Here is a 24,407-nt window from a genome sequence, read left to right on the forward strand (position 1 = left end):
TACATGAATTTAAGTCATCTTTAATTCGCTTTTTATCTTCTAATAGCTCATTTGTTATTTAACGACACCTTTTCTGCGGCATCAAAAATGAGAGTTTAATCTCTCAGTGTTTCAACCAAAAAAAATAGATTCAACTGAAGGGGATCCTCGGCGTCAATCAATAGCTGCTATCCTAACACCATGAAATTCGTAAGCAATCCTTTGCTCCTTAACAAACTTAACATCACTGTTATCAGTACTATCGCATGTGCAGTTGGTAGCGGCCGAGAACCCAGTTAAACATGCTTCTATACTTATATTGAATCTGTAAATTATCCACTGTATTTAGTTTTCATCATGCGCGGACATGAAAGTTCTAATATCTTTTCTGTAAGCGCTCGTACGTTGTTGATTTCTACTTCGATCCTACACTATAGCCAATTTTCCCTTCCTTTTCATAGAGATACGTAAGAACGCCTTTTTGAAAATCGAGAGTATTTCGAGTTGAGAATGCAAATCATATTTACTTTAGTTTTACTGTTTGTTATAATTTGACTTGGCTAAGTAGAACCCTGTAAAGTACAGTAAACTTCCTCTGCTTAGCTAGGGATAACAGTAAAGTTGCCACTGGCTATCCCAAAGTCCTTTTGTCTGGAACCAATTTTTGTCTGCTTTGGTTGTTGTAGATAGTGGGAGTCTACTGTATATTAAGGGCGTTTTCTTTTTTCCCGTTTGTTGTAAAATCCACCTCATGATCTCAACTAAGACTAAAATTGACTAAAATCAGTCACGTTCTTCCATCTGATTGACCGATCAAAATGGCCCTCTGTAGGTCGCTTTACAACTTTTACCAGAATTTTGAAGCGTTTATTGGGTACGTTCGTATACATAAGCTTTAAAAGATACAAATCTTGAAACGTCTTTGATGTTAAGTTGCCGGATCTATTTAAACAAACGTTTTACTACATCACGGTTAGTTTTTATTAACATATATGTTCTGTGTTGTGAGCTACTGCGCGTAATACAAATACAAATCTTAGACCATTAAAGTCATGCAGGTTTTCTTCTCATTTCTTCGAGGGAAATATCCATGTGAGTGCATAGGCCTTTCACTTTAAAATAAAAACATAAAAACAATATTATTCTGAGACCGAAATTTAGAAACGCCCCCTTCTTGACTCAGAAAATTAAATAAGTACCCCTGGCGCTAATTCAAGCATTTACGGTACTTGAGGGGACGTCAGAACACGGAAAATAGTTCTATCTAGATATAGGGCTTACGTGATATTCTACAAAAACAAAGGATAGACGCTTGAAAGGACTCACCTGCTGGGCACTCCAAGCAGATAAGGTTGCCCGGCTTCAAAAACGTGCCGGTTGAACATGGAAGGAGTCTGTATTTTCCAAGTAATGTGTTTGCAAACCCAGCAGCCAAAAAAGCCAGCTTCACGAGCCAATTTGCTGACTCCTCTGAGAGGTTTATGTCTTCTGATTCGCCTTCCCCTAAGCCCCTACATCGCAAGTCGTAAGAAACAAAAATAAAGAATAAATTACTTTGCTCATGAAGCTAGGTATTGCTCAATAAAATATTCAGAAAATAATTAGCTGAACACTTACAGCTGGATTTTGCAGCGTTCTCTGCCTTTCGCATCCATGAATTTCATGGAACCTATTTCTCCATTTTTAACGCTTCTGCAGAAGGTATAAAAAAATGTTGGCTTTTAAACAGGTTGACAGAACCATTAATGCAAAAAAAAGAAGAGCAAGGGTGATTTCAAGGAAATATATTTTTTCTAATATGTCGAAATGTGCAGCCTTTCTTATTAAGCGTATTTCTGAATATGACCCTATGGCAAATGACGATGCAGTTTACGGCAGTTGTAATTATACCATTCGCACGTTTGCATATTTGCATTTTTTTGTTAGCGGTAGCAAAATAAAATGTTTAAACTACAACATACTGAAAAGGTTTATTTTGCGTTATTGATTTTGACATTGTGCATTTTATATATTTCTTATTCTACCAGACTACCAGTTTTATGATATCCTATCACATTTATTCTCTCGTCCCTTTTTACCTGTCCAGTGTCTCCCTTCTATTCTCAATAACTTCTATTTTTTCTCTATTTCTCTCTCTTCTTTTTCATTCTTTCTTTATCTTTCCTTCTTTTTCGATCCCGTATTATTTTCCACTTTATTTCTCCTTCCCCCTTCTGCCCATTATTTTTTTTCTATTTGCAGTGGTCTTTCCCAAGTACAAGAGAAACAGCCAAGATCAACTCGTTAGCATTTTGATATAAGATGATCAATAAACGTGTTCGTGTTAGCCGTTCTCCAGTCCAAGGAGGCTCCTTTCAGATGATATTGTCCCTTCCACCTTATACAAGTTCTCTCTCAATCTGTATCAATCGTCTGAATCGAAGCGGCCGTCAGATATCCATAAGACCGGCATAAATAGAACACCGTACTGTTTAAACACGGAAGAGTCTTTTTTTTTTTTTTGATACTCACATTTTAGTGGTTAGCTTGGATGCCCCACCGAGAGATGTAGAGCTAACGGATTCCAAATTTGTCCGTATCATGTATCTAACGACAAGAAACAAAAATTATATTGCCCCATTTGCCTGTTAGACCAGCCTAATATCAAACGTGAGCTCTGTGGTAAGTTTCACGCAACCGAGGAGCGCAGAGTATAAAAACACATAACTGTGTTGGATGAATCTGGCCACGGATGTGGCAGGTTTGATTGAATTAAGGCTAAAGCTGATAACACCGCAATAAATGTAAACGGTTAAACTTAATTAACAAACGTGGGGCGAAAAACAACGCCACTAATATATATTGACTTGTAGACAAAGACAAAGAAACAGTGATAACCCATTGCCTGGCGAATTTTGTCCCTTGATATGAACACTCTGAAGGTAAGGAAAGGAAGGACGCTTTTAACAAGGAATCTCCACTATAAACCTAGCCGGAACCACTTTAACACATCATTGGTTAGACTTTACGCAATCTTGGTACCCCACACCAAAGACCTCAACGGGTTATCACGTAAGCATCATGTCGCAACATAAATAACAGTATGGGTTCCATAATGTTTGTTTGTATGTTTGCTATCTATTGTGCTATTTGATACCATTCATAAGAGTAACGGGTTTATGACGAGCCTTTTACATCCATAACTTCGAATCTTTGTCTTGATAATCGCTAACGACAACTTTCTTTTCCAAATAAATAAATTTATCATAAACTGTCACGGTTGACCCATAATATCATTCGAGCGCAAAGGTGGCTTCGTTACAAAACGAGATGTAAAGTTAAACAAAAGACGACAAATGCTTAAGTTTCGGTCGCCATTCAACCGGCTAGTAGATTGGTGTCAGAATCCTTTTAGAGAACTAGAAAAATTGAATTTAACGTCAAATACTCGAAGCGCAATTTTCTTTGGGGCGACCTGCACATTTTGAAAGGGCCTGAAATGGTTGGTCAAGAGGTCAAAATAACGAACAACAGAACGATGCTCTTAGCCGTAAAAAGGTGAAAAAAAAAATAATAATTAATTAAAAAATAATATATCTGTAGGTTATCGGGTCCGGTGAAAATGGAGTTTTTGAAAGGTGAAAGTATGTTGTTTTCTTTTTCTTTACCTTTAAGTTTTTAAGGGTAAATTTAAAGGCATATTTGTGTACCTTAAACACGGACCCGCACTATGAAAGGAACCCATGGCATAGCCAAGCCGCCAGTCATTCCATTGTAGACACCGAGCTGTAAACATTGCAAATTCCGTTTATAATATTGACATAATAACTGAATTTGAAATTCGTATGCGTATTTGCCTCGTGAATAAAGCTAGAGATTTCCTAATTTGTTTTTGTGGCTCAATTGCAATATATCTTGACCAAAATATTATTTTAAGGGCTCAGGTGATTATTTAAAGACAACTTTGGTTTTATTTCTTGACATACCAATTCCACAACGTTTACTTCGTACTTGCTCACTATGACCGCCATCCCTAATATGACGGCGTTGAAGCGGTGACTGTGTGACAAAAGTGGGAGCAGCTATCCCTATTATAGTGCGGGTCCATGTTTAAGGAACGAACACCCGTTCGGGATCTTTAGCTTAATTGTTAACTATTAGAAACTATTTGGATTAACAAATCTCATCCGATGATTTCACGAGCGACTGTTGCTCTTCCGAAAATGGCATCCTCCCTTATTTAGCGCTTTAACCGCCGACCCGTGTGATGTCCCTTCAATACTAAAAGAATTAAACTTTGCATTCTTTAAAGATTTGTTGCGACCATAACCACTATTTTGCTTTTATTAAAAATTTGAGCCGAACCTCTGGAGCCACATGATTAAGTTTTTCTTCTCCAAAAAGGACCTTTGGGTGCCCAGGGACAAATGAGATTTGTGAGTGGAATTTAGGGTTAACTTATTTCCTCATTTTCGTTAGACCATGAGCAGGGAAAGCTGGAAACATGCATAATTTCAGTCAACAAAGGCAGCCCAGTCTCAGTAGGGAGCTTACGAATCGACGACTTTCACACAACGGTGCCGTTGGGTCACCTTATAGTCCCGCGTCGTCGTCCTGTAAAAATTTGAATTTACGATTCGCAGTAAAGACGACGACGTTTATGCGCGACCGACAAATTTTCCCGCCGTTTCTGAACTTAGTTTTATCTTTTGACAAAGCGAGTTGTTTAAACCAAAATGCCTAACTTCATAGAAACGAGAGCTCGTATCGCATACGCTTATGGAAGCAACTTTAATTTATAAACGAACTAGAATTTGTACTTTTGCACGACTGTCACAAGTCAACAAATCCAGAGTTTCCGTGGTGGAACTACGACAGGTTCGATTTAGACGAGAAATCAAACGACGAATTCAAGGCCGAGTTTCGTTTCTACAGCGAGGACATTTATAAACTTGCTGAACAGCTACAGCTACCTGACGAGATAACAACTTAGTCCTTTCAAATTCATTGTACACAAGAAAATGTCTTATATTTCAGTGAAGCGTGATTAAAATGAAAGATTTCTCGTACAGCAATTTACTTTTCATTCATACCGTGTCGTGCTTTGAACGCTTTCAGTGTTGGTTGAACTCATAGCGTTCGCCATGGCATTGTAGAAGGTCGTTTCATGAACGAAAACAGACAAAAAATGAAAATTAAACGTCAAGGACATGTCCCTAATGTGATACTTAAATTATCTGGCAAAAATACTTGAAGTATCGAGAGAAAACTTTGTAAACTATTCTCACGTCCTCCTGTTTCCAAGACGCCGGCAAATCGCTCTCACCAACGTCGTCGACCTTGGCGCGAAGCTGCTAAGTGCTCATAAAGGCATGCGCAGTGAACATGTCACGCAATCTATCGCCAGCGTCGTGCAAAAGTCGTCGATTCGTAAGCTTCCTAGTATCTCAACATGACGTTGTCGTTGTACCTCGGGTGTAGTTTGGAAGGGATTTGTGGCCGTTTTAAGTTTTATTATAGTGTGAGTCAATACAGAAGAATGAGGAAGGCTGGGGACTCGCTTACTTCTGACGTCTCAAAAAGCGCGTCGCATCACAAAACCAACACAAGAATTGCTATAAAAAACACGTCATCCATTAGCCCTTCAATTTCCCCATAACATTACTGCGATCTTATAATAAGAACGTTTGCATAATATTCGGTTGATGGCTTCGCCAGCGTTAATTCGGCTTTATTTATTGGTGAAAGCCGCCGCTGGAGATACTCTCCTTGGTCAATCCAAGTCACCAGTCACACGCCAACAACAGAAATTGCCACAGGGAAGAGCTTTATTTTGTCATGAGTCACAACACACCCTGGAGTATTAAGAACATGCTTTAACCGCGGAAAGCGTTAACGGAATTAAATATTTTCCAATACATACTCACGTCAAGAGAACTTGTTGTGACAAAACAAATGCGCGAGATCCAATGGAATGTATAGGATTATCTGACAGCAATCTGCCCAGAGAAATAAAACTTATTGCGTCAATTGGCAGCTTGTTTAATTATTTTAATTATCGAATTGTCTCCGGATAAAGGTACTATGTAGTAGTTGGTGACAGTGAACTGAGCATTTGGACTTCAAGTTTCTGTACTTCAGGTGCCAAGTGATGGTAAAATCAATTTCTACGCTATACTTTGCCATCCTGAAGACCGCAAACCAGTCTTTCCGTCACCAATGGCGGGCCCCGATCCGTTTACTTACACGGTAGGAATAATTTATGATACGGACATTATTTCAGTGGATTTTGTAGCTCAACAACCCCTTGCACTTCCCCTACGGTCTATCAGATCTTTTTAAACTGAGGGTAGAATCTACTTTGCACCGAACGTTTCGAACATAGGAATAAATGCTACTGTTGTTGTTTCCCGTTTGGCGAGTTATGGGACCCCTGTCTTGGCCTTAAGAGTTTGCTCAATGATTGTTTCATGATCTGTGCTTCTGTTTTCCAACTCAAGAAAATTAAGGCATGGGTCTCTAGTTATTTACTCAAAAAGCAAGGGGGTGGTCTATCTTCTGAAGATTTAGCTGTAACGTCGTAAGACTTTGGCAGCATAATATGCTTACAAATGTTAACATATTGACATAAGGAACTTATGCAAATTAGGTCACGTGACCTTTCGTGGATGCAAAATTGAAGAAAACTTTTGAGCAAAAATGGCACAACTTTTTATTGCCTCCCAGGGGCTGCCTGTAGTTTTAAAACGTTACCACTGTTAGTCACTTCATTCCTGTGCCCAGGCCTTTTTAAATATTCCCTCAATTTTGAAAATAAACGGCTAATTTTACTTTGGAGGGACTGGGCAATAGTAAAAAATGCCGTTTATTTTCAAAATTAAAGGAATATTCAAAAACCTCGAGCACAGAAATGAAGTGCCTAACAGTGGTTTTAAAACTACCGGCAGCCTCCAGGAGGCAATAAAAAGTGGTGCCAATTTTGCTCAAATGTTTTCATAAATGTTTCGGCCGCAACAGGTCATGTGACCTAATTTGCATAAGTTGTGTATGTCAATATGTTGACATTTGTAAGCATGTTATGCTGCCAAAGTCTTACGACGTCATAGCTAAATCTTCAGAGGATTGACCACCCCCTTGATTTTATGAGTAAGTAACTAGAGACCCATGCCTTAATTTTCTTGAGAAACAGTTGTTAGCTAGGCCAGGCATTCACCCGCTCAAATAACCAAGGCATATATCTGATCCGGACACAAGTACTTACTGCATGGTACACTCCAAGTTTCGAATACCTTTTATGAATAGCCATATGATATATGATGACAATGGACCAGAAGACATCTGATACTATATTGGTAGCGGTATCCAATTTCTATGAGGGTGAAGCTTCGTTTGCAAAATGTAATAACGGAAAAGGAGGACATAATCCCTCCACCAACGGATTCATTTGGAAAAAGTACCCGTCGCACAACTGCAGCATTTTGTTTCGTCCAAGGGCGAACATAGTACATTAATTTTACCACCTACTCATTTGCAGTTATGTCCCTTTTTGGGCAACATTTTTCAAAGCTTGCAAAAATCCTTGATATCATTATCGTCTAGTTAATCTTCGACTTGTGAGTTTTGGAATCTGTTGCGTGACTTTGAAGATCGCTATGTTAATGAACAACCATGCTTTTAATCAGGTTTTGTATACTCGTCCCTTTGATTTTTTATTTTTTGATTGAGATATGGCTCGCAGATTCTAGTGTTCAAAATAACCTGTGTAGTCAGTACTGTCTTCCATAACATTATAAGTATTTTTAAAAAATATGTCTAGAAGTCAATAGAAAAATTTGATTATTTTGACCAGCTACTACAACGACGGTAACCAGGACATCATAAACCAATATGATTTAACCTGAAGTGCAGTGGATGTACACGTACATTATTAATTTTGGCGCATTTCTTTGCCGTTCGCCAAGAAACAACAACTTTAAATGACCAAATTTCAAGTCCTCTGGAGGATGCAAGTACACGACGAGATATCTGTCGTTACCCTTTTTAACCTGAAAGACGTTCCTACTAATTTTGTTCCTGAGTAGTTCTGGCAAATAGTATAAGTTGAACAAGTTGGACATATCCAGACTTTTTTTAAAGTGATTTAGCTACTTACTGAAAAGTTTACTACAGCTATCCCTGCACTGTTGTCAGACCTTTCTTTAACACTTACAAGTATTTAAGGCTTGTGAGGTTAAAGGCTTCCTCTGGTATAGAACGGATACTATTATTTTGAAGAATCCTAGTGAGAACGAAAATAAGACAGGCAAACCTCCAATAGGCCCAAAACAAAATCAATCAAACACTAACAACAAACAAATCAACGCTAAAATTGTGTAGCATTACAATTTTAAGTAAAAAATTAAAAATATAGTTGTAGCTATTTACCAACAGTTATTGATATTTTGCGACTTCTTTAATTCTTAATTGTTCAACATCTTTCAATCGAGTGTTATCTCGTAAAGCATGCTCGTACATAATGTTTAATTGTACTGTTCAGCCACCAACTAACCAACCAATCAATCAATCAATCAATCAATCAATCAATCAATTAATCAATTAATCAATTAACCAATCAATCAATCAATTAATCAGTCAATCAGTCAACCGATCAATCAGTGATGTTCAAGACCGACATAATCGAAGACGAAGGAGGGTTAACATTAAATTAAGTTCATAATTCTGATTTCGTTTTATTACATGTAAAAAAACACAGTTACTAAACGTATGCTGATACCTCAGCCCTAATAGAAACACGACAGGGCGTACCCTGGTACTCACAAATATTTTAGAGACTGTTGATTCCAGGAAAGACCGGCGGAAATGTTCTTGAGTTTATTATCTGCCAAGTTACTGCAAAAATAAAAAAAATAAAAAAAAGGAAAGAAAAAGAAAACATGGGACTTGTTTTTTTAGGTTTATGAGCACAGTTATTAAAAACCATTTTGTTGGTCTTTTAGGTACCAAACAGCGTGAGTTGCACTTTCAATTAATTTCTTTTCCTTTTTTTTTATACTAACACCTACACAGCCTCTAATTATCCAAAATACACTATAAGCAGTTGACGATGAAAACATAAAGGGCAACAATAGCAGTCGCTGATCTTTATTCTGCGTTCTCACTTGACATAATCGGAAGCAATTAAATACCAGAACAACCTTGTTTGACGCTAACAGTGATTGTCAAGGATCAACGTTGCGTCACCAATTCTTCGACTATATTCCATTTTGTTGGAACCGATAGCTGAAAAATAACAGACTCACTTTGCAAAATTCTTCTATCAGAAAGTTTTTGTTTCATATTTTTGTGCATGAGACAAAGAGTTTTTGTAGCAGCCGTTGCAGATGACCCTTGCTGCGGTATCCACATTTTTCATGATGCATGTATTAAGTTTTATTAAGGTTTATTTAGAAGGAAATGTATTAAAACAAATGATACAAAGCGAACTAATGGAGCTTAATGGTGACAAACATACATGAACTCCAGTGCCCTGAGGGTGGAAAAAATTCCTGAAGACAGACTGCTAAAACCATTTCCAGACAAACCCCTGCAACAAAAGTGATATTTTTTTTACTATTTTAGACAGCGAGAAACAAAGACAATAATATCAAAATATGTCGGAACCTAATAAAACGTGATAATTCTGAAAGAAAAAAAAAAATGAAATATTCAGCTGAGACGCTATAATTCAGCGTCCCCGCTTAATGAAATCCAGACGTTGTGTTTTCCAGTTCTCTAGGTTTTGTAATTCGTGCACGTGGTAAACGGTAATATAAGGAGAATTGATCTATCAGGCACCTTAGAAAATTAGTTTCCGTCGTCAAATCTTTGGAATTAAACTGATGGTTGATGGTTAAAATTTTTATTTATTTATTTTTTTTATCAGCGTGCTTTAGTCGCGTTATCTGGTAACAGAGTAGTCAAATTCTGTGCCAAAAGGTTGGATACCAGCTCAGTGAAAATGATCTCGAAATACAATTTCTTAAATTTCAGTTTAGAGAAATAGGGGGGGGGGGGGGGGAATATTTGGAGAAGTCCTTTAAGCCCTATATATTAAAATACCTCCTGAAATACCTAAAATTACACCTAAAATACCGATGGGTTAAGATACCACCTGCAACTTCATAAAATAGCTTATGGATAAAAATGTGTAAAATGAGAACTGTAAGGTCAGTTGCAGCCACAACGCTCAGTAAAAGTTCTTAGCAGATTATATCCACCAAGTAACGGATAAAACACATCAATGTGTTTACCAATACATTTAGGTTTTCTGTGTTATGGTACGCATGAACATTTTAATTCTTGTGAAATGTAAGGTGTTGCAAGCTCATTTATAACTGAAAGGGACAACTTTTTACGTTAAACGCTTTAGGAAAGGAATGTGTTAATGACATCCATATAGAAATTAAGGTATCACATGCCCTTTCAGTTCACTTCAGGTAAACCAGCAGAGTTCGCGTAAAATGTCTAATTTCGTTATTGTTTAATTTCAGTTGTTACCTAATAAACGCAGATTCGTGAACGCGAAGTATTTCTCGATATCTTTACAAACAATTATAGTTTCGAGAACATTTTTGGAGAACGCCACATCCTCATACTGGGAGTTGCAGCGCCTCGAAATCTTTTTTCCGAAATCGATCCTGATGAACCTTTGGTAAATTGAAGATGTTATTTAATGTGCCTATGAAGTGAAAGATAATTTATGCCTATTTGAAAGGCCTTCCAAAAAGAACAAGAATTTCTTGTTGTGGAATATCTTCGCTTCCTCCAGAGAAGTTCCAGTTTTGTTTATAAACTGATGACGTCACAAATAGTTTCAGTACAAAAATAAATCACAAAATCAAGGCTATCTCGAGAAATATTTGAGTGTTGCTGCTAAAACTTGGCACCGATAATATACGCTAGGTAAGAAACAAACTGACGCCATATTTACCTCGCTATGGTATTATTCTCAGCCTCAATCCCTTTCGGCTATAAACCAAATATCTCCATGTTATGCCAGATGAGGAGAGGCAGACAGTCCTACTTGAAACGCACGAAGTGCCCATATTGCCCTACGTCTCCTCACCAGGTCATTTGGAGTAATTGATGTATCATTAGGACAAAAAATGAGAACGGCAATCGAGCACCAACTAGACCTGAAAGCAAAATTGTTGCCATGGCAGTAGTAGGTGTTATTTTTTGTCTTACCCGAGTTCCATAACTCAGTGGTAGCAAGTTTGAGCAGCATCACTCTAAAATTTCCCGAGATATTCTTGGGATATTACGTGGTTTATTTTTAACCGAAACTGTTTGTGACGCCATCAATTTTTGAACATAAACTTGAATATCTAAGGAACAAGAGAAGATGTTTCAGAGACAAAAACACCATCATTCGTCACGCTGAAAGGCCTTTGAAATAAGCACAATTTGTGTGTGTGTGTTTTTTAACTTCTTAGGCACTTTAGATATGTGTCTGTTTTCAAATAACCTTCACAATCTCTGAATTGTTAGGGAACTAGTTGTTTGATGCATGGGGCTAGCGAGAATGTGGATATGTCAGGAACGAAGGCGTAGTGTTGGCTTTTTGGCTTCAATTAATATATCCAACGAGTGTGCCAGTGGTTCTCTAGTGTCTTGATGGTTGAGAGGGTGAGCTTTTAACACGAGGAAAAGAAACTCTCCGTTCGTCAACTGGCTTCCCGGTCACTTCCTCTGCTTACTAAACTGTAATCAAGCGCTGAGAAGTGGGATTGCTTTCCTTGTTGCAGTGATAACCACCACGAAGTCTAATTGCAAATTTCTTCCTTTTGTTGTGGACGTCTTTATATTTTATTATTACCGGAGAAACTGTAATTTGAAAAACCTCATGAAAAAAGACTACAAAAATACATTTTCATATCCGACTCTCGGTGAACTCCTCCAAGTGAGCTGGAAAGGAATGACAATATAAATTAAATAACGGACGCTTTCGATAAACATTTAAGAATAAAAATCAACGATAAAAGTTTTGAATGACGTTTCGAAGACTCGCTCATCATTTTCAAATTCTAAATAGTCAGATTATAGATGAATACGTGTGAAGTCTCGTTGCACGTGATTAAAACCTACACTGTTGAATTTAGTGAGTGTTAATTAGGTACTAAATAGTTTCGCTTTTATTGAGTCTGATTGAGTGTTCAGTTTGGGTTTCTTTTCCTGGATAAAAAGCATTTTGTAGATCAGGCATTCAAATTTTCCAGGACATTTCTTCAGTATAGTGAATTGTTCAGTGAGGTCTTTGTTCTTGTGATTGTTAGTCGTTATGGACAAATTGATGGAGTAGCGATGGGGTCACCCCTAGGGCCACTCATGGCGAACACAGTTATGTGTTCGATCGAGGAGAAACTGGAGAGCGAAGATAAGTTACCTTCTTTTTACAAGAGATACGTGGATGACACCTTAGCGGCCACGGTAAAAGGATATTTCAACCGCTACGACTTTCCTGGCAACATTAAATGAGGAACACCCAGCAATCAGCTTCACGATGGAAGTTGCAAACAACAACAAATCACCCTTCATCGGAATGGAGCTCACCAAGATTGGGAAACGGTTGGAAACATGTGTTACAGGAAAACAACAAATGAAGGCCTTCTCCTTCACTATAAAAGTCATGTTGACGCCCGTTACAAACGATCACTTCTTTTGACTATGTGAAACCGTGCCCACTGTCTTTTATCTTCACCGGATATATTTGCTGAAGAATGTGACAACTTGAGAGGAATCTTCTTGAAGGTGAAGAACCCAGAGAAGCTCATTAATCCCACCATAACTAGATTTATCGAGTCGCGAAATCAACAGCAGGTTCGCGATGTTCAAAGAAATGCACCCGTTTGGATTATTCTGCCATTCAAGGATCAAAGATCGATCAGCCGACATTGTACGCAGACAGCTGTCCGATCTTGGAAAGAAAATAAACAGTGATATACGCCCAGTTTTCACAAGCAAGAAAATTGCCGACGACATCAGAGTAGCTAAAGCCAAACCACCGTTAATAAATCAACAATGCGTTGTTTGCAAATTCAAATGTGATCTGTGTGATGCGGATTATATTGGTTATACTCGCCGGCACCTTTTCCAGCGCATTGATGAACACAATCACTCAGCTATTGGAAAACACCTGCGTGACTCTCACAATCAGAAGAACAAAGACCTCACTGAACAATTCACTATACTGAAGAAATGTCGTGGGAAATTTGGATGCCTGATCTACGAAATGCTTTTTATCCAGGAAAAGAAACCCAAACTGAACACTCAATCAGACTCAATAAAAGCGAAACTATTTAGTACCTAATCACACTCACTACATTCAACAGTGTAGGTTTTAATCGCGTGCAACGAGACTTCACACGCATTCTTATATATATAGAACTTTAAACAATCTGACTTTTTAGAATTCGAAAATGATGAGCGAGTCATCGAAACGTCATTCAAAACTTTTATCGTTGATTTTTATTCTTAAACATAAATTAAACTATTTAAATGTGCTGCAGACATTGATTCTAGGGTGAGGAGCAAGAGTACCAAAATCTACGCATGCTACCATGTTAATTTACTGGCAAAAGAGCAACAAGAACAGCAGCTATAAAAGTTAATTACACTTACAAAAACTGCAACTTTGATTGGTGCGAAAATATATCTTCGGGTAGATGTTCAATTTTATTATTGTCTAGGTACCTGCAAATGAAAGGGGAATATATCGTGTTTGAGAACTAAGAAAGGTAATTAATATTTATGGCAGATGCCATGTTTGTTTTTTTGTTTTTTTGTTTTTTTTCCCTGTTGTAACAGGTCAAATTCTTAGTTCGACCTTTCAACTCGCATTCATCCTGCCGGGCCTTTTTTCAAATTTTATACATGTTAAGCGGCCTTGAGATTTTATCGTTCGTACAAACGCATGGCAGTCTACAGCATTTTTATATATCAAGTTCACACAGAGAGCCGCAGAACGTCATCAAACGGCGATACTATAAATCTCCACAAAATGAACGAACGCTTTTTATCCGATTTATTTATTCTTGCTTTCGAAGTTACAATGCTCCCACCAAAAGCATAGCTTCACTGCTCAATATATAAGCCATGTGAAACGCACAACTTCTTAATTAATTAATTGATTGATTGATTATTCTTTGCCGCCAGAGTGTTCACAGTCATATAATAAATAATTTAAATATAAATAAGTGGGAAGTTACTGGTAAATATATAGTATGGATAATTAGCTTAAAATTTGGGAATTAGAAGGAGATTGAAAGGAATTAGGATGAAAATAAACTGTGTCGAGGAGATCCCCAGAAACCACAAGGCTTATGGCGAAGGGGCCTCCACATGGTAACTCAGCGTAAACACTATTAGGTTAAAAACGGCAATAAGATAATTAATTATACAAATGTTAACAGGAATACAATAGATAGTTTAAAATATTTTTCCTGAGACGAGGTTGGGTTTCTGAATTAGTTCTGTTGATGGGCAAAGAATCCCATAAAGAAGGACCTTGAAAGAGAAGAGCGATTTTGTTGTTGTTGTTGTTGTTGTTGTTGCTTTGGTTCGAAAGGTATGGGATCGGTTCAGCCCTCTCGCTTCCCACAGACTCATTTTTTTGTTTATTTACGCATTCTAATTTAACTTAATTACACTTTACGATAAGCTATGTCCTCTCGCAAGCACTCATCTGACAGCGCCTTACTGTCGACTCAAGCGTGCTTTATCAACGCCATCGACCTCGAAAGTAACTGCTATCCTTCCTGAGACCGCCACAAAGACTAGTGCAAGCATCAATATGGAGGTTTTAACAAGAGCTATCACGGAAGTCGTCACCAGCACGATGCAGGACACCATGAAACGCCAACTATGCCCATAGGCACGCCAACAGCCAGTGAGAACGCAAGTAACACCATGCTTCCCATGTCCGTTTAAGAGGCGGTGTCCTTGGAGCACATGGATTTCGGCCTCCTAGTTTCAGTAACTCCAAGTCCTGACCGCTACTCCATATCAATCAATACTTCTACTCCAAGATCAGGCCCAAAGCTTACTCTCGAGCCTTGTAAACTCCGAAAAAAAACACTAATATTAACAACAGATGTCTGCATTTAATACCTTCGTTTCAATTTACGTAATGTGTTTCCTAGCGAGGCACCTCAACTTATCAAATATTGGGAAATCGTAAGAGATATTGCCGCTACTGATTCGGCGATTGAATATTTTGCGATGAGCAACTTCGCCTTCTACTGCAAACTGCTGTTAATAAGTATCCTAGTGATGAAGTTCATTGGGAGCTGTGGCTTAAAGACATTTCGTGGACAACCATCTCCCTCAACAGGTAACAAACCACAAGCAATTGACCACGGTTCTACCAGTCGCCAATTCCGAAAGGAACATATGGACTTTTCACTAAGTAGGCGGTACGGTCTTTGAGCCTCCAGCATGCTACATGTACTCGATGATTTTCTTTTTACTGCTTCCACTAAAGAGAAGTGTCTGTCAGGTCTGACTAGCTTTCAAAGTATGTGTCAATATCTTGACGTCCCCAGCATCGCCGAGGAAAAAACCGTTGGTCCCGATACCTCGCTACAGTTTGTAGGTATCATGCTTGACTCTGTTTTTCAAGGGGCTAGGCTCCCAGAAATTAACCTTCAAAAATGTTACTCACTTTTAACTTCGTTTTACTCAAGTCAGAAGGTGTCTCTTAAGGAGCTCCAATCACTAATTGGACTTCTAAATTTTTCTTGCTCAGTCATCCTACCAGGCCTAGGTTTTTATCGTCGTCTTATTGATCTTACGATAGGTCTGACAGCGCCCACATCACCGCATACGTTTAAGCAAAGACGATAAAGCCGATTTGCAGGTTTGAATGCGATTTCTGGTGGGTTTCAATGACCGAGTTTTCTTTTTAAACGATCTGTGGTTAACGTCACTGACGCTTAAGCTGTTTACTGATGCAGTGGCTAAGAAAGGCTATGGTTCAGTTTTTGGCAGAAAATGTTTTATGGTTCATAGCCTGAGTCATGCAGCTGAATTTTTCTTATCGTGACGGGCATTACATTGCGTATTGGGGGGCTGACAATATCTAATAATTGCATATGTTTGGTGACAGACAATGCAGCTCAAGTTGAACCGGCAAACTTCAAAACATAAGCACATTATTCTACTGGTCAGGGACTTCTCTCAAGCAAAACATTCTCTTTCAGCACGGGATTAAAAGCGCTGAATTGTTACACGAGCATTGAAAATCGCAGTCCAATAGACTTATTCTATAGATAATTCATTTGCGCCGAAAACTAGAATTATACCACAAGTCTTGCTCAAGGTATGAATCATCAACTCGTAAGTGACACCAAAGCTGAGGTGATGCGATAACAAAAGCAGTCGTGAAAGACTTTAGTCATGATGGGGTAAAATAAAAGCTCAAAGTTAGTCGCTTCGCTACGTGTTTCCCTCACGATGTTGTTCCCTCAGGTGTTGATCCCCTGCCTTTCGGGTGCCATACTGCTGGTCTTGATTAGGCGCCTGATGAATAGTAGCAGCATAGTGGTAGAAACGTCTCGTTCCACAACCCGTATGTGACACAAAACAACACTGGTCATATGTGACACAAAAACTATTTGTCCAACAAGGGATTAATTTGTGCACAACATCAGTTGTTTATTAGAAAATACCAGTAGTTTGGGAAACTCGACTTCATGCTAATTATTTCCCGTTTACGCCTTGAAGGAGCCGTTCGGATCGAGAAAATGAAAAAAAAATTATGAACTCAACACTTTCAACTTTGCTGATTGTGTAGAAAAAGTAAGCGGACTGATGTCAACATTAGAGCGAGGCATACTGGAAGCGACTGCTCAAAAATGGATTGATCCAATGAGAGAACGGTTGCACGAATGACATGTCGTGGTTGTATAGTGTATCTTTAAAACAGTGAACAGAACCTTCGTGTAGTTTCATTTTGGTATCATTCTCAGTATGTACAGTCAAAAGACATCAACAAGTAATGGGTTTTTTTTTAACTCTTTTGCTTGTAGACCACTACAAAACATAAACTGCAATGTTTAGGAGGACAATCGAACGACGTCTCTTGGAAATTTCGTTTCCTTGTTAAAAGATTTAAAGATAGGAGTAGAATACTTGAAAGCTTTGTACTAACGGTAGTTTTAAATTTGCAAGCATGTTTCGGCATATCCATGTCACTTTCCGTTGGATACATCTAATTCCAAAATATATACAAGAACTAAACTAAGAATTTCAGATCACATCGATTAGCCATGAAGCAAACCGTCTACAATAAAATAAAGACAATACTGATAACAAAAAGAGACCTTAAAAATCATGGAATGCATTTTTTTTTTTTTTTTGTTGAAATGTTCTTTATTCAGGACTTCAGCAAACTTTCTACTGACTACCATGTGGTGGAGAGAAATGTACGTTTATTAAAAGCTTCTTTTCGTAACTCATCCAATTAAAAACAAGCAGTGATTTACAAGTGACTGTTACAGACCAGCGCAGGAAACTTAATCCGCCGATGGTCGGAGCTTCGATTGTTAGATTTGTGTAGACAAGATCATCGGAATCTACGGTATTGACCATCAATCAATTAAACTATTAAAAAAAAAAAAAATTTTATCGTAAACAATTTTTTTTCTGAAACTTTAAAATCGCTAACTATTCAGAGCATTTCGTTGCCTTTCAAATGTCATCAATACTTCTGGACAACATATAAGTTACAGTTTACGACAGGAGTCGACAAGGCGAATATTAACATGGTAAGAGTGGCGGGATTTCTAAGTCCAATTTGCTTCTCTAGGACTAATAAAACCTCTGAGAATGATTTGAATTGAAGTTATTTTAACAGTTTGGCGGTTCTTTGTTCTCGCACCTTGTTTTGAACATTTGAACCTTTGAAACCGCACTTTGACGGCATTTTGAAATTTTTGAGAATCTCTTAAAATTAAAAAGTCGCTAGAACTTTTAAATATGATTTTAAAAAGAGTTCACCAAAGGATATTTTCGGACAGAATATGACCAATTCGCCAAATGTACTCGTTGACGGAGGATTCTTGTTCCTGACAGGCAGCCTCTCTTAATATATCAACGTAACTGATTGAAACGCAAAGAATATTTTAAGTCAAGAGAAAATAGGGGGACTTAGAGTTAGACCCCAGTATAGCCCTTGGGACATGCGAATTTCACTTAATTTATTTTTAGACGTTATGGAAGCAGAAGTCTGTTTCCCGAAATGTAAGCAAATTGGCATTTTGCGTCCTCGACTGGGTTTGTGACGGAAGAAATATTCCGCTCGTTGTCAAGTCGCTCGTGTACTCGTACCATTCTTTGTCTTAACATTCCTTCTTCTTATTTTCTTTTAGAAGTTGGCAAGTTTATATGAGATTATTTAATTCCAAAAAATTAGTGTTGTTGTTATTTATCCTACACCACTCATCACACTACATGAAGCCATCAACGAGTAATGGGTATTGGGTTTTTGAACGCTTAAATTGCTTACGAAATAATCAAAACATAAACTGCGATGTGTTTTAGAGGGCTATTACAAATTTAGGTTTTACGTAAAAGAAAAAGGTGGAAAAAAGGTACGTAGCAATAGAAAATTTGAAATAATATAGAAACCAATTTTTAGGTAAATATATTTAAATTGTTAAAAGTTTCGTAGTTGTGGGATCATTTGTTCCGGAATTTTCTCCTAGTCTTCGCTCCCTTGTACAGGCGCAGCGTGATTAAAATAGAATCTTAGTTTCTGAAATAATAAAAAAAAAATTGCGTTCATCCTTCCGAAGTTGTCCGTAATTTAAAATAAAGTAGGGCAGGTGTTCGTGTTTGTCTTTATATCCTGTTTTCAGTTTCTCGGAGCTTCAATTCAGGAAATATCTCCGCATCTTGTTTAAAACTTCGTCATCTTTAAGGTTGAAACTACAACTCAGAAATGTTTTAGCCTGTCGTCTTAACTATATTTCAATTCGTACGGTGTGCATCTTTGGGAGGTTGTAAAAGGGGCATGGTTTGAAGTTGTACTGCGTTTCCTATCTAGGTGGACTAAGCAGTTCATGGGTTGACTGGAATATCGTGCTAAACAAGTTTTTGCATAATTCGTAGCGCTGGCACATAAGGATGACAAATAAAAACGTTCTAGTTTCGACTCGTACAATAGATCTAGGGAAAGCTTTCTTGGATGCTCTTTCAATATCGTTAGAAAAATATAGTGGCAAGGTATGATGGAAACACGCGCTCCCTATTCGCGTACAGCCGTTTGTTAGCCTTTTTGGTTGATTCAGTGATGTGGTCGTTGCAACGCAAGTTACTAGATATTGTTAGCGTAAGGATTTTTGCGCTCTTTACTCGCCTAGATCTTTTCCGCTGAAATTTGTAGGAACGAAAACGTGTTTGCTCGTGATTAATAATGCACTAGTCAATTGAAACCCCCATCCCCCCGGACCCGGGACAGGTAGGGGGATTTGACAAAGGCCCTGATCAAATCATACCAACACTTCCAGCCCCTGGGGAAAATCTTGAGATCAAATGCCCCTCCCCCTGGGAACAAATTGGCAAGGGATTAAAAAAAAAAAACCAAGGCCAAACAAAACTAAACAAAAAGAAACCGTTCACACTGAATTTATTAGGAGCAAAATATACTTTAACGAGGCAATAGTTTTCTTTTAATACATCTTAACAAAACTAAATGCTGCGGATCATTAAATTTTGCAAGAATATGAATTTCACATTGCAACAGAGCATTTCTGAACAGTGATGGCTTTGAAAATGTTAAACAGAACATTCAGTGTAAAGCCGCTTTCCACATGGTGCATCCACAAGTCCCACGCACTCGAAATGGAACCACTCTATAGGGCAGCCAGGGTTATCACAAGCAATCATATTGGGTACAAGAGTAACAGGCCTGCATGGCTCCCTAGCGCATGTTTAAGTACTTTTTTTATAATTAGGCTCTCACGGGTATATCTTTGATTGACCGCCCTCTCAGTGTAACATATGAGGGGCAGGTCTTCATAGATTTCTTTGAGCAATGGTTGTTGCTCTATTAAATACCACTCTTTCATGAGGATTTGTTTTAAGTTTGGCACTGCTGGGTGGTGTTGTGTCACGAAAGGCAAGATTCCTTTGTTCTCCTTTTGTTTTTGAAGGAGTGCTAGTTTCCTGTTTTCAAATTGCACTTCTGAGAGGATCCTTTGAGCAAGGTTCTCTGGATAACCTCTTTCCTATAGGCGTGATTAAGGATTTTGAATTTGCTCTTCAAAGATTTTTTTAGACGAGTTTGTTCTGATAAATCTCAGTGCTTCGCTTTTGATGAAGCCTTTTTGACCCCTGGTGGGTGGCACGAAGAGAAGTGTGTATATTTAAATGTTTCAGTAGGGTGTGGAGTTCGTACGCACATCAAGAACTGTATTGCTTCTAAATCTTTCGCCTTTATAAATGTTTGTATCCAGAAATGTTTCTGTTTCTGAAATTTCAGCCGTAAATTTAATTGTGGGGTGGTGTTTGTTTGCTTGCTAAATGAACTGCATTATCTCCTCTCCTTAAAGTCCAGAGGGAAAATATGTCGTCTATATATCATTTCCAAATGAGCGGTTTTAAAATCTCCGTTTCAACCTGTGAGATATTGACAAAGGCAACTGTCATTTTTGTACCCATGGCTGTACCATGGGTTTGTAGACAGAGTTTTCCATGGAACTGGAATGAATTTTATTCTTTCTTTTGAATTGCCTTTAAATCAAATTTTGCAAAACATTTTGCCAATATCAGCCAATATGGTCATGGCGCGAAAATGACAACGTGCAATCGCTTAACTTCGCGACGAACTTCGGTACCAGTCAACCACAGTCAAATCTCCCAGATTCCCCAAGGTGAGGACATATAAAGAAGCAAAACACATCTTATCTACCACCCCGAGGGGACATATCTCTGATCAAAAGTGCTTATATGCCCCTATTATCCCTCTATCTGTCCCGGGTCCGGTTACAAGGCTATAGCGCAACAACTTGCAAAAAAACCGTAGAAAATACGATTGAGTAAGGTAGTAAACTTTTGAGTGAACATTTCTGTTAACAAAATTAAATTTTATTAAATTTGTACTGTTAGCGTTATGTGCTTTGGACGCCTTTGTTTCAGAATACAGTTATTCATTATACTGCAAATAACACTTACCGGTACGACAAAAAAAAAAAATAATGATTGCAGCAAAAGCGACATAAAAATACCATTATAATATTAAAGCATAATTTATTTTTGTATATAAGTAGACTGCAATCTATAAAAAGAAACCTCCACTCTGACAAATAATTCACGTTAAAAAGTTGGAAGCGGTCTGTCTAAATTCTTAGCTTAAAAGGTAGAAATAACATTCAATACATTAGATATGATTTTCGCTTCTTGAATTTTTTTAAATTTCCCATGCACCACCATTCTGAATTACTGACTTCCACGGTTATGAAACAATACATACGGCAACCGTACGACTGCATGAAATCCAACATGTTGACGCTTAGGACATTGAAAAGGGAAAATATGCAATAATCTAACCCTCTGTTGCCCGGCGGAGAAATATTTTTCTAACAAAACTTTAATTTAGATTGTATTTTCACAAATTTAACGTTAACATACTTCAAGAGTGGAGGTTTCTTTTCACGTTTCTATTTGTCTTTTTGTTTACAGTTGGCAAGGGAAACCCTTTCTGTGCGAGAGGCAAGCCTGTTTCTGTTCACTAACATACAAGACTATAAAATATAAAGAATAAATAAATATAGTAAATAAAGTAAAATAAATAACGTTAAGATGACAGACAAAATTACAGCTTACAAATATGCCAACGACGTCAGATTTGCAAATATCCCCTCAGGCAGTTTTTGGATTTTATTCGATGAAAAATTCCTATATAATAAAAATAGATAAATAGAATTACGCCGTTTTAAATCTAGCGCCTCAAACATAAAATAACAAGCAATGAATTATAAGTATAGTCAAGTCAATTTAAAAGTGCAATATACAAATATTCGCTGAGGCTTATGTTGTGTGAGTAAGAATATTCAAGATCAATTAGTTTTTACATTTTCTTTTTATTTGTGGAGATATCTGTCTCAGGCTCAAGATTGAGTTAGATGCCTTGGCGGGCAAACTCCAACCTTACAAAGTAACTGTAAGGCTATGCACGTAAATAGGTAGGTCATTTCGCATACAATTCCTTGCCTCTCTGCCCGACACGGGAAATTAGACTGTATTTTCAACAATTTAACGTTAACATACTGTAAAAGTGGAGGTTTCCCTTCACGTTTCTATTTGTTTTTGTTTTTTTTTGTTTATAGTTGGAAAGCCGTGCCAGACTGTCGGCTTTCCATACAACGAAGTCGTTCTGACTCGGATATCACTGAGGTGCGAAAATTCGCTGACAGCTCCGCCCACATTTAAATATGATACACTCGATGGGTTTATTTATTTTTTATTTTTTAATGTAAGCGTGTTCGGCTTTTAACCGAAATGTTGGAGGAAGTGTTCTGTTTTGAAATATGGATCAAACAACATCAAAGAAACCTGCGTCTCGACGTGGAAGAAAGTCGAAGGAAGCGACCACGGCGGATAATTGGAGATTGTGTGGTCGTTCTTTTAAAATTCAGTATGGGAATTTTAAAACCGGCTGGATATCCTCAGAAAACATGTTTGTTGAGTCCCGAAGAAACGGTAAAACGTTGCCGATGCTGGCGAAAGTAATTACAGTTGATCTCTCCCTTGAACTGAACGAAGGGAATTCTCTTGCGTCGAAAGTTGAACTAATTTGATCTTATCTGCTCTTCTATGATGCTCTTTAGTGGGAAAATGACAATGATCGTCGGCCGTTCGACCGAAGAAGCTGCTTTTGGGCTCGCGTTCTTCGCCAAAACAAACAGTTGATAAGTAAGACTTTTTCCAAAGCCTGCTGGTAACACACCAAAAACATCCCTTCCTCTGAGAAGCGACTCGACCGCTTCCTTTTGCTCTGATTTCAGAATAAATCACAAATCTCTCGCAAGCGCATCCAAATCCACGTCTTCCATTTTCAAGAGATCATTTGAGCGTGAAATTGACATAGGTTCGATTATCTCTGATGAGGTGCGATTGACATTATGTTGACAGGTAGCGTCATAATTCAACCAATGGGAATTTCCCGTTCGTACAGCAACGGGAAATTCGAACGAATTCGTTGTATGGATAGCCGAAAGTCGTATTTTTCAGCGTCTCTCCCCAGTCTTACTCTCCGTTTTCACACTCGGTCCAGACCTTTCGATCGAAGACCGCGCGTACTCCTACGACAAACCAACGCAAAAAATACGACTGTTTTGCAGTCTACCAGAAGCAAGGCTGTTTCTGTTAAGTAACATACATGACTGTAAAATATAAAGAATAAGTAAATATAGTAAACAAAGTAAAATAAATAATGTTAAGATGACAGACAAAATTACAACTTACAAATATCTCAACGACGTCAGATTTGCAAATATCCCCTCAGGCAGTTTTTTAATTTTATTCGATGACAAACCCCTATAAAATAAAAATAAATAAATAGAATTACGCCAATTTAAATCTAGCGCCTCAAACATAAAATTAGAAGCAAAAATCCTTAAGCATAGTCAAGTCAATTTAAAAGTGCAATATACAATTATTCGCTGAGGCTTATGTTGTGTGAGTAATAATCTTCAAGATCAAAGTTTTTACTTTTTCTTTTATCGAGATATCTGTCTCAAGCTCAAGATTGAGCCAGGTACCTTGACGGGCAAACTCCAACCTTATAAAGCAACTGTAAGGCTATCCACGTAAATAGGTACGTCATTTCCCATTAAATTCCTTGCCTCTTCGTCCAACATGGTTTTCTTTTTAACAAATAGATTTAATTTTGCCGCGCGTCTGTACTCTGATAACGCAAAGATGACGTTAAAACGTGGTGAGAACAAAGAAAACGCTACGAGCCGCAGGCGAATAGCGTGACTGATGTTCTTACCACGTTTTGACGTTCTTTGTGCGTTATAAGAGTACAGACCCACGGCAAAATGGAATCCATTTGTTTTATATAACAACCAAGATTTTTGACCACATTTAGTGAGCGAGCATCACTTTGACTGAGTCGATTCAAAAACTTTCAAGCAAACTTTAAGACCATTTATATACACACACGCGGTTGTGATCCTATAAATTAGAGTATAATCCAAAAGAGATTCACTAACAATATTTTCAAAGGTGACCTTTTTGGCCTAAAAATATTAAAGCATGTCAGTGGCTTCACGGTGATTTGTGATCGAGTTATACTCGCCATTACCGTATTTCTATCGGCGACAAATTTGGGCAAATATTTCCTTCCTTTTCACGTCACAACAAAGTCGTATTTTTAAAATCTCGTTGAGGTCACTCTCAATGGT

At 37.9% G+C, this 24,407-nt stretch overlaps 2 protein-coding genes and 1 pseudogene across 3 annotated transcripts in view; 2 read left to right on the forward strand and 1 right to left on the reverse strand.

The window, feature by feature from the left end:
* Nucleotides 1-5,992, forward strand: part of LOC146482832 (uncharacterized) — a 31,272-nt gene extending 25,280 nt beyond the window's left edge. Inside the window, exons 22-23 of one of the 2 annotated variants that reach the window (XM_085106654.1) lie at nt 2,221-3,965; nt 4,837-5,992. The gene's annotated coding sequence lies outside the window, so the exon portion shown is untranslated. Of the gene's footprint in view, nt 1-2,220 lie in introns of both variants that reach the window. The other variant, XM_085106653.1, reaches the window with a different exon arrangement.
* On the reverse strand, nt 276-23,824 carry LOC146482833 (uncharacterized). The gene is made up of 11 exons (XM_085106690.1): nt 23,760-23,824; nt 23,464-23,613; nt 21,823-21,894; nt 13,618-13,689; nt 9,470-9,541; nt 8,776-8,847; nt 8,168-8,236; nt 5,886-5,957; nt 2,491-2,565; nt 1,597-1,671; nt 276-1,490 (listed from the first exon to the last, which is right to left on the reverse strand). The coding sequence occupies exons 1-11, from the start codon at nt 23,822-23,824 to the stop codon at nt 1,244-1,246; spliced, it is 1,041 nt and encodes a 346-aa protein (XP_084962816.1). The 3' UTR covers nt 276-1,243.
* Nucleotides 12,301-13,306, forward strand: LOC146482834 (uncharacterized; annotated as a pseudogene).
* Nucleotides 23,825-24,407: the final 583 nt, after the last annotated feature.

This window comes from Pavona decussata, unplaced genomic scaffold (genome assembly GCF_977016875.1).
Source record: "Pavona decussata unplaced genomic scaffold, jaPavDecu1.1 SCAFFOLD_42, whole genome shotgun sequence".
Lineage (NCBI taxonomy): Eukaryota > Metazoa > Cnidaria > Anthozoa > Scleractinia > Agariciidae > Pavona > Pavona decussata.